This window comes from Micropterus dolomieu, linkage group LG22 (genome assembly GCF_021292245.1).
Source record: "Micropterus dolomieu isolate WLL.071019.BEF.003 ecotype Adirondacks linkage group LG22, ASM2129224v1, whole genome shotgun sequence".
Classification (NCBI taxonomy): Eukaryota; Metazoa; Chordata; class Actinopteri; order Centrarchiformes; family Centrarchidae; genus Micropterus; species Micropterus dolomieu.
Genome location: NC_060171.1, coordinates 27271353 through 27282230, shown reverse-complemented (window position 1 = coordinate 27282230; position 10878 = coordinate 27271353). Strand labels below are relative to the sequence as shown.

At 40.0% G+C, this 10878-nt stretch overlaps 1 protein-coding gene and 1 long non-coding RNA gene across 4 annotated transcripts in view; one reads left to right on the top strand and one right to left on the bottom strand.

Moving 5' to 3' along the window:
* The window catches only part of ccnd2a (cyclin D2, a), a 173118-nt gene that overhangs the window by 20925 nt on the left and 141315 nt on the right, over window positions 1-10878 (bottom strand). The window contains exons 1-2 of one of the 3 annotated variants that reach the window (XM_046036439.1): window positions 3456-3857; window positions 1856-2071 (exon numbers count right to left, since the gene is read on the bottom strand). In XM_046036439.1, the coding sequence (XP_045892395.1) occupies window positions 1856-2071; window positions 3456-3857 (618 nt within the window). Of the gene's footprint in view, window positions 1-1855; window positions 2072-2896; window positions 2920-3455; window positions 3858-10878 lie in introns of those variants that run through there. The other 2 variants (XM_046036441.1, XM_046036440.1) reach the window with 2 other exon arrangements.
* On the top strand, window positions 103-1746 carry LOC123961245. Its single transcript, XR_006822691.1, has 2 exons — window positions 103-729; window positions 1415-1746. It is a non-coding gene; the product is annotated as an uncharacterized LOC123961245 (long non-coding RNA).

The following is a 10878-nucleotide window of genomic DNA, read 5'->3' as shown; positions in this document are numbered from 1 at the left end:
TTCACAGACAGAGAGAGAGAGAGAGAGAGAGAGAGAGAGAGAGAGAGCGAGAGAGAGACCACATGGACTCAGTCATGGCACAATTCAACATGGCTGCCACTGACCATGCTACCAGCCTGCCGTTTTCTAATCAAAGTGACCTTTTTCAGCCTTGTAATGTTCTGATCTCCTAGATGCCAGTGGACATGGACAGCGGGGAGAAAAGGGCTTTTTTAAAACCAAAGACTCTGTTAATACCCACAGTTACTCATGTGGGAGGAAATGAGAAAATAAACCTCCGATTTAAATGTATCTTCCTGTGCTAGCTTGGGGATGTGTAACCAGTATCTCAAAGATTCAATGATGTGATCATTTGCAAATCACAATGACCAGCAGTGGTTTTTTGACTGAGGCTGCTCTAAAGTGAGCAAAATTCAGGCCTACAGCGGGGACTATATGGCAAACCTTGCAACATAGACTCTATGCTGACAGAGTGGCAGGCAGTCAGGCACCCACTTCCTTCTGCTACTGCCTTCCTCTGGTCACACCTTCTTTGTAACATTGCGGTTCTCTTTACAAGAAATTGTTACCAAAGACGAGGACAAAAACGATCACATGCCCTGAGCAGCTGATCTCCGTTTCCTGTATCTGCATGTAAGCCAAAATACTGCCTTATACAGAAACAGTGAGATGAGGCCCCAGCAAACCAGTTCAAGGACTGAGGGCTTTGTCTTCAGACTGAACATAAAGGTAGGACGCCAACAGTACAGCACTGTATCTTTCTAATGCTGTCTGTTTACTTGTCAAACTTAGAACCATAATATGCTGACCACTGAAGCCCTCGCTGAAGAGAGGGGAAATTCAATCTGACACAATATTCCCAGGCAGAATTACATTCCAGAAAATGATCAGAAACCAACAGCAGCTTGTCAGGAAATCGAATATACTGCAGAAATCAGCTCAGTGAGTAGAGCCGCCAGTCAGGCAGCGAGGCAGGTCTACAACCATCAGCCACGTCGGAATCATAATATGTGGCCTCTTTCACAACATGGGTGGGATTGGCTGTTGTTTACTGAGGAATGTTTATGTAGCACCACAGAGCAGTGGGGAAACACTTATCTGATGTGAAACTGAGTTAATTAATTGGTTTGTGCTGGTGAAGGCAGCCGGTATTATCAGGCCAAATAGGCCTTATCAAATGTAGGACACAGAGGAATGACAATTTTTCACTCCAAATGACACACACTCCACCCTGCGTCACCAGTTACATGTATAATTGTGACTGTAAGCTACACTTCTGCGTTGAAATGTGTGAGAGTCAAGAAACAGTGCAGCATGACATAATATCAGAAATGTGTGCATCCGTGGTTATTTTTGGATGAAAGCTAAGCTGTAAAAGGCAAACTTGAATTTCTCTGTGTCTCTCCCTCTCTAGCTGACAGGAACAGAGTCAAAACTTTGGCTGGAGTTCAAGCTGACCTCGTTGCTCCGTGCAAATATTTGCCACTAGATGGCGATGGAGACCATTACACAGACTGGATTGGATACTGTAAAGCCCTGAGGGTCCTGTACAGTAAAGAGAGCCCTTGTGGAAGAATTTACTGTGAGGCTTTTGCTTTTAATGCACCTTTTGATGACGACAGAGTCCAAAGTGGAGACTGGACAAAAGATTGAGTGAAATGTAAACAGCGCCTGTGTTTAGTATGTGATGTTTTGAGCTCAGTGACTAAAATGAACATATTTGAATAAATGAATACCTTAAAGCAAGTGATATAAAACCATAAGCAAACATGATGTAGGAAAAAAGACAACAATATATCATGACCAGCTGATGATGACGGGATGAATCCTCTGAATTTTGTGAAATGTTTCTTACCAGCAGCTCTTGTGGTCTGATGGAGTTATCTGTGTAGATGCAAAGCTTCTCTGCGGTTAATGGACGAGTCTCTTTCAATTTGGATGCAAGAAACATGCACACTGCTCCCAGCAGCTGCAGGTTACACTTTTTGGTGGGTACCACGGCTAAAAATCTGTCTAAGTAGTTCATGGCCAAGGGAAAAACTTCTTCCTCGCACTTCTGCTCCTCACAAACCTGAATAAAGACACAACAGACAATGCAGCAATGTTCAGAATTTGGGATCAGTAACCCACCCTGCAGAAACCTGACTTATTTTACAGCACTTGAAATGTGTATAAAACTTTTATGACATCACGAAACAAAAGTCGAAATCACATAAAGAGCACATATAAATTCAATGACACACATAGTTGGGGGCCAGCCAAGAATATGCGCCCAGCCCTAATCGGTTGCGACATCATAAATTAATTCGAAATAGATAATTTTACAAAGACTGAAATGAGTCTCAGACACATAGTGTCAATAGAGTCGCATTCCTGCAGTTCATTCACTAAGAAATGAATTCAAGTCACAATCAGCCGAGCCAAAAAACACCCCGACAGCGCAGCACACGGAAACACTTTTTTTTCATTCGTCATATTTTCATAAAATAATTAAAAATATAAATAAATTGTCTAGACCGATTTTCTTCGCATCATAATGTTCAGGGGGGTCTTCCACGCCATACCCGACAATTCATATCCAAATCCACGCACCGTAAATATGAATAAAATGTCAAAATAAAAGGCGAGTAGCAAGAGGCTGGTCTGTTGTGCGTCACCGCCGAACCGATATATTTATTTCAAAAATTAATTAAAAATCTCCAGCGGGTCGGACCCAGACAATATGTACATGAAAATAAAGATCGAAGGCTCGAGATTGTTTACAGGTGGATGTCGAGCAGAAATATTTGACGAAGTGTCAAAAATCGAACATAATTCCAGAGTAAGGCATTGCGACGGGGAGAAGACCAAAAGAACAGATAAGGCCCTCGCCCCTTCCGACATTTAAAATAGATACCTAAAATGTTCGCAACGCTTTTTGTGATCATTTCTATATTCAGCGGACACCCAAGACCCTCCTCTGTCATTGCCGATGGGTTTTAACCGCTGTTATTGCGTTTATGACACTGTAAAGTCCTCTTAAAAGCACAAGCGCTCCTGTAAAAACCAACATGGCGATAGAACAGCGCTGGCCATTGCATTGGGGAGTGCATACGTGTGCATGGAAATATTCAGGCTATCTAAAATAATAACATTAAAGAATCAATGGGTAGCTTGTACTGACAACATGCGAGGCATAGGCTATAAAAGAAATTCTCTGCTGTCACATGTATATCACCGCTCGAAGTTTCATAAACAGTCTTCATGACCGGACTTTAAAAACGGCAAGAAACGACAGAAAACGACACATTTGCTTAATATGAGGACTAAGCAGTCGGAAATGAGAGCAACGCGTCTTATCTACTGTCCAAAAATTGCAAACAGCGCCCAGTAGAGCAGTAATGAAACAAATCAGGAGGTTTTAAAGTCGAGCACGGAAATAATAAGACTTGTCAGCACTCGGTGTTTCGGTATACCTCCAACATCCAAGTAGCGACCATCCTCCTCATAAACGGCTGAATATCTTTCTGGACGCCTTTGAAATAGGAATATTGGGGTAGAAACCTCTCTTCTATGGTCAACAAGCTCTGCAGGACTCTGTCATCGTACAGGAGGTTCGGATCGGGACGAGCTCGTATGATGGTGTCCATTTCGAGGCAGAGCAGCTCCATGGTGCTGCTGCTTTCACTTAAGCAAAAAAGTAGGATTTCTCTCTCGGAATCGTAAAAGCGGTGTTGAAGAGCAAAAATGCAAAAGGATGGCAGGGAAAGTATTTTAGAGGCATAAAAAGCGAGACTGCAGGGGCTCAGTAAGAGTAGTCCTGCCTCTCCTTGTTGAGAACTTTTTCCTCTCTCCCCACAGTGCGCCTCTACTTTCATCCGCCTGGGCAGATCAGGCGCATTTCAAGCCTGCCCTACATGCGCCACTGACGCAATTCACATTACCTCTGTATAGACCAGACGCAACATGCTTCACTCCAGTCCCTTTCTTCTATCCTGACATGCGAAAGAACTTTCTGTAAACTTGTTGCATTTCAAAATTTAAAATGCTGAAAGGTAGACGCACAATAATGCAATGAAAGGTGCAGAATGAATGCATCGAAACTCGATTTTAACCACCTTTAGTCGCATTTACCGACTGATTTAGGCTGAAATAAACCAATTACATAAATTCTCTGGATATATAAAAGTATGTGACTGATTAATACTTACTTCCAACATGGTGCTTTCAGGTAAAATAGATGCTTTCTGCGTTTTAATAGATGTATGTCTTTATTGTGGTGCTTTATTGTCTTATGATGACAGTTAGTGAGGTACATAATAATATTGTCATTTGACACAATATAAATAAATGTCTTATTGATTGTTGCATTATTATTACGCACATTTTCAGCATTAAAAACGCCTACAAGTAACCAACTTTACTTGCTAAGGTACAGCAAGTGCCCCCTTGTGAAAGTAATCTGAATATGAGTTTGGATTATAAAGAAACAAAATCCAAACCGACCAATTCGTGTTGCTTCCTTCTTATAGCAACTTGTCTGCCAGCTTTGTCATATGGACTCATTGAACCTCCGTGCAGAGCATGACGCATAGATACTGTAGCCTATGTATGTGGCTAAACCCGGCGTGCTAACTTACAGAGGCGTGTGCGCGCTTGGACACGCGCATAGGACAGACCTACCCACTCTCACACTCACACACACACACACACACACACACACACACACACACACACACACACACACACACACACAATCTTATACGAACAACTTTTTTATTGCAGCCGCAAACTGTTTGTGGTTTATGATAGCTTTCTAGGAAATTTGAGGCAGCGTTGGATTTTTTTCTATTTTTTTTTTTTTGCATAATCTTCTGTTAAAGATAACACAAAGATGAGAGTCACTGGCTTTGCTCAACCCCAATAATATCAACCAATTTAACAATTCCTGTCATAAATCACAATTTTTTCTCCATCGGGCTTCTGTAATAATTTACATGGAAAAACAAGCAGGTGGAAACGAAGCTGAGAATGTAAGTCATTGAGCAGATAATTAAAAAATGACTGCCAAATGATTTAGCCTCACATACAGTCACAAAGAGAATCTGCATGGGTAAATATGTTAATCCCCCTCCTATTCTTAGTCAACTTCAAAGACTGAGCCTTGAATGAAACGAGACTTCAGTGCGTCAGGGGAAGATTGGGGACTGTAAAGTCCTCAGAGCTGTTAATTTCCATCCGAAGCTTGTTGGCTATATAGGCATGCTTGTGTGAAAAGTGGGGGAAATGTCTCTTTAAAGTTTTTTTTTCCCAGTCTTAGTTGTTTCCTCCTCCCTGTATATTTGCATAGCCAATAGTTCCTCAGCGCTCGACCGAGGCTGTGCGATTGTTACTGGGCAGACTTCTTCTACACCTTCCTCCCTCTCTCTCCTCCTTCCACTGCTGTGGTCATTTATCAGTCTCACCCCTTAAAGGGTGTCGCTGCAGCTTAAACAGCATTTCTGACATGCACATCAGAGTGTCTTGAGTGGCATCATGTAGGATTGAAGTTTAATGAATTTATGTTAGGTCAGAAAAGACTTAATCTTCATCAGTTAGTCTCATTTACAGAGTTAAACATAGAACACAGAAAGACTTTGCGACGGGAGCGACACATCATCTCTCTCAGTGCATACTGGATAGCTGATGACATTTCTAGAAACAAGTGTTTGTAACTTGAAACAAGGTAGAATGAGATCACCCCTCTGAAATCAACACAAAGACTCCTAAATCAAGAAAATTAATGAAAGTTAGAATTTTGTAGGAAGAAAAAACTTATTATTTCATCCTTTGTGGTAGATTCTTTACACTGAAATTATAATAATTTCAACACTCTATAATATGTTCGATTAAGTATTAAAATGTAAAGTTTTCAGTTCCTTAAGGCACCAACACGTGTAATCCACTCTTGACAAGTATAGGCTACACTTACAAAGATCATGGTTGTACTTGGATGCACAGAAGGCTGAAATTAAATTTCCCAAGAGATGTGCTGTTTCTGATAAAATGGACTACTTAACAGAATTTTAAAGGAGCCAAACAGAATCAAACGTGTTGCTGCGGTGGAGAGGCAGATGCTCCAAATCCTCCTCCACGTCCAGCTCCATCAGCTGCCTCCAGCTCACCAGGATGCGCAATTACGCACATCAGAGCCACCATACTCTGGCATTTAACCACAGGCTGATGACAGCAATGGTCACGTTTGCTTTGTTACAGGCAAGGGAGTAATTTAAAGCGTGCATTTAAAATTTAAAATTCATGCCAATTCAAAGTTTTAAGTTGCTTGTTTCATCAAGTAAAATCTTTTTTAAAAAACGCTGATAATATAATCAAGAAAGTATTAAACGAGGTTCATTGCACTTTTTCAAACACATAAGACATACTACTGTATTAACATACTTGTCAATACGTTTTTTTTTTCTTTCTGCAGCTCCTTCTGCAGCGGAACAGTGACGCCAGCGGCTCTTATGAGTGAGATCAGAAGCAGCAGCGCATTTTGTCCCCGGAAGCATTCAATTACCATATCAGAATAAAATCGGAACACACCCCATAAGTTAGACATGTTACAAAGTTATGACACTATACACTCAAATGTATACTGGGAGGGGGAGAGTCAATTTATAATGAAGTTTGAATAATGAAACTCTTGCGCGGCACACTGCAAGAAATATACGTCGGGTCAAATTAATTTATACAGTATTGAGTTTTGAAGTTTTTGAGTTTTTTCTTTACTAAATGTTTACAGAGAGCATTGGATAAGTCCACTAGTATGCAGCTTAAAAGTCATATTTTCTGGAAAGCAGTGGAGGGATCTGCTTTCATCATGCTTTGTTTAAGTGACAGATGACTCCTGAAAAGAACCCCCCCCTCCCGAAATTAGTGGCTTAAAAACAAGCAAAATTATTTAGCTCTACATGTGGATTTTCTCCGCTTTGTTTTGATTAAAAATAACATTTAAAGACGTGATTAAAAGAGCAAGGGTGGCCACTTTTTGCAGTGAGGATCGACCGGTGACTCATCATCACCGCACCTTTCACAGTTTAAATCACCGTTACAACGACCATTGAAGAGCTGGCAACGCCCCGGGGTGTCTGCCGATGATGAGAGAGGCTCTGCGTTTTCTTCTTCTCTTTTTACCGACATCAACATGCGATTCCTGACGCTGAGTAAGTGTCCCACATGAGACAAGAAAAGTGTCGGAGGGGAATTTGGCAGTCTCCTATCGAAGCAGAAACAGTAGTGAAATGACAGCAGCTCAGGTCTGAGTGTGTTTGTTTGGAAGCAAAACACACAGGGTGACAAATAAAGCAGCTCTGCCTTTTAAATGAAATGTGTAAAGTGCATTTTCTGTGAATTTGTAAGCCACCTTAAAGGCTGTACTTTCTAAGCAATGTGGAACAGCAACCCTTCATTTTATATAATTTATATCCCCCCAAAATAATGCACACATGTAGTGCATTTTTATGCTATCATTTTATACACACTAAATGCAAAAAAATATACCTGAAAAGAACAATCATCAAGTAAGGCAAGTTTTCAGGTTTTTCATGCCCCATCAGCCTAAAAGTGAAACTAAAACAAGGAAGAATGTACTATGAAGAATTTCTTTTCAAAAGAGCTTTTCAGAACTGTGGCCAAAATACTTTAAACAGATACTATTTCTTCAGGTATGTGAAAAGAAAATACCTAAAAGACAATCTAAAAACAACACACCTGCATTAGCAGGTCAGCAACTGCCATGCAGGAAATAGACCTCTTCATAAAATTTAATTAAATTAAAAGATTACTAGTATGTTATCAGGATCTGTAATGTTTAAACTTTCCATCACGTTTCTTTTAAGCATTTGAAGAAGCAGAAATATTTAATACATTTGAGGTAGCACAGAAATTTTGGTGGATTTATGGGAAATTCCACCTGTGTCTTTGAATTATGTATTAATTGTTTATATATCTGTGTTTAAACTGTTTATATATATATTATCCTAATTTTTATCATCATTCATTCACAGAATAATTTTTGGAAGATTTTTGATAAAGGTTTAAACACTCTAACTATAACAGATTACTGTTAGAACTGACGTATTTACTGAAATTAAATCAGAGATTTAATTATTTGTGAGAAAACGACATGAATAAAACAAAACATTTCACTTTTAAAATTCAAATGTGCTCGTTTCTTAATTTCCTGGATAACAAATCTGCTTGATTTCTGTTTTGTTTAGATTCTATGAACATATAAATTGGATTACTATCGAATAAAAAAATAGAACAGTCACGGAGTAATGCTTATGAAGGTGGAAATCAGAGGAAGACAAACAAATTCAGTGTAATTCATGAGTGTAATTAATTACTGAAAAACATGCCTCCTTATCATTTATAATAGAGGGGTGCTCACAGTGTAACAAAGGGAAGCAGTTCAACAAGAAAATAGTTAATACCGACAATCAAGCAGCAGGTAAGATGTCTGCAACAGCCCTGACACGAACATCTAACAGCCTCCTCCCTTTCTGCTTCAAGACTTTTTTGGAATTCATCTGCTAACTAACCCTTTCAGGTCATTTCCTGCTGGGTGAACTAAAAGCAGGACACAGAGGAACATGGAGACATCTCACAGAGCAACATCCAACAGCAGCAACACACTCCAATCATGGTTTCTGTGGGCAGCTTTATAACAAATGCCATGACCTGTAATAAAAATCCAAAAATCAAAAATAGCTTTCAGATGCTCTACATGCTTCTGAACTGATCTAATGTGTGACGGCTGCTGATGAATCCCCATTTAATTCACATGGAAACAACATCACTCATACATACATAGAATTTGTTTATCATGCCTACATTTCCCCATTTTTGATGCACTTTTCTGTGGTTGAGTAATTGCAGATGTGTGTGTCAAACAACAACAATACAGAGAAAACTTACTCATCCACGATAAAAAAAACACCAGACTTCATGCAAAACTTCACTGGAAAAACCTTTCTCCAACTGAACTGTCTGAAACATCAGCAGTCAGTTCAACAATCAACAGTTTATTGGTAAAACGCAGACATGTAGAAACATTTTTTGCGCGCCTTGTGTCCTACAATGCTTCGTTGCCTTCTGCTGCATCTCACTGATCCATGAAATACAAAGTGTATGAGTCGTTAAACACAAACATCAGCAAGTGTTGTGACTTTTCACAGTTTAATTTTAAATGGTTACAAACTGTGTTTTTGCGGTAAACAGAATTTTAAATGGCCATGCATGCCAGGATTCATCTAAATCTAGTTACATGCAGAACAAACTGAAACACTCAAAATTACTTTTTGAGATTTCGGCATGCAATGATGTTAAGACACCAATAAGATTAATCAAACACGGAATGTTTCGCCATCACATCCGGGACGGAAGCAAGTCTATTTGTCCCAAAAACAGGTGTCCACTCTTACAGAAAAGGAAGTCAAACAATTGTCATCTGGCTTCTGAAAAGTTCAGATCATGATTAAGTGGTGAACGTGTGAATATGTGACTAGAATTTTACAGCTGATTCTAAAAAATTACGTACAAATTTCTGTCCAGCAATCAGTTGGATTAATACATATTCTGCCAATCAAAATGACGGAATCTTAAGTTTTTACCTCCTGCAGTGTTGGGAGCATTGCCCCTGTTTTGATACTGTATGATGTGAGTGTTTCCAGAAGTGGTGTGAAGCTTGTCCCTGACATCTCCACTAACCACCTGTGGGATTTCTCTGATTCCCCTCCATGACTGATGTTACAACAATGCAGCTTTGGCATTGAGGTTTCGCCCTGCAGACTTCCCTCAGACTCCCTCAGAAATTCTTTATGCAAACATGTCCTCCCGAATTCTTTGAGACATGCCCTTATCTCATTAGCTGGAAAAGAAACAAGGGGGAGCAAAAAAAAAAAAAAAGTCAATTAAGAACAAAGTCTTAATTGTTGTCTTCTGACGTCTATGGGACAAGATGTTGACTGCACGATGCCAGGGAGAAGTGAAAGCCCTCTCCGTTGTAAAGCAGTAATTGAACTCAGGTAGACACCTTTCACATCTTCTGGTCAAAATGCATCCGCTGCATGGGGCTGCAATGGTTTTAAAGTATTAAACTGCCTTCAATGGCAGCGAGGATTACAAACTCTACAGTGAATATGATAATAATTTAGCTAACAACGTTAAACTAACAGAAGAACAGATGCAGGCAGCGTAACGCCTTGTTTAAGATTGACACACCGGCTGAGGTGGGTGCTCATGGTGCAATTAATGGCACTGTGGCTCTTACTCTGTTAGCTTTTATGTTGAAACGAAGTTTGTACGAGATAATGTGTCTCATCTGTCTGTTAAACTTAAAATGTTCAAACATTATATTTTGCTGATTGACTCAGTGTTCTTGAGAAACAACATGCATGTACTGAGCAGACAGACCACTTCATCTTGCCTCCATCTTGTCTCCTTATCAACCAAAAACTCAATAATTCCCTCAACATGTGTGATAGAGTGTGCCACCGTGCCTGGTGTATTCTTCAGGTAAACACTCTTCTTATTGCTGCTTCACCTCATAATCTGTCTGTACTGCCGCCTGGCGTTATGGAGATTGCCACCAAAGACAATGCATGAACTATAAAAGCCTCTGTGGCCAATTAATAAGTGGGGCAGTTCAGTGAGGACTTCAGGGCCTTACTCAAAAGTATAGTTGTTCAGGGAAATGTTTTCAGTCTCCTCCTCATGACTAAAGTTCCCTCGTCTGAGAATTTGAAAATGTAATACTGTCATCAAACGAGCGGCTGCTTCCAGCCATGCCTTCTCTTCTAAAGCAAGGAGACAAAGTAACGTGTTTGTCTATGTCGGTCCTGCTACTGTGTTACA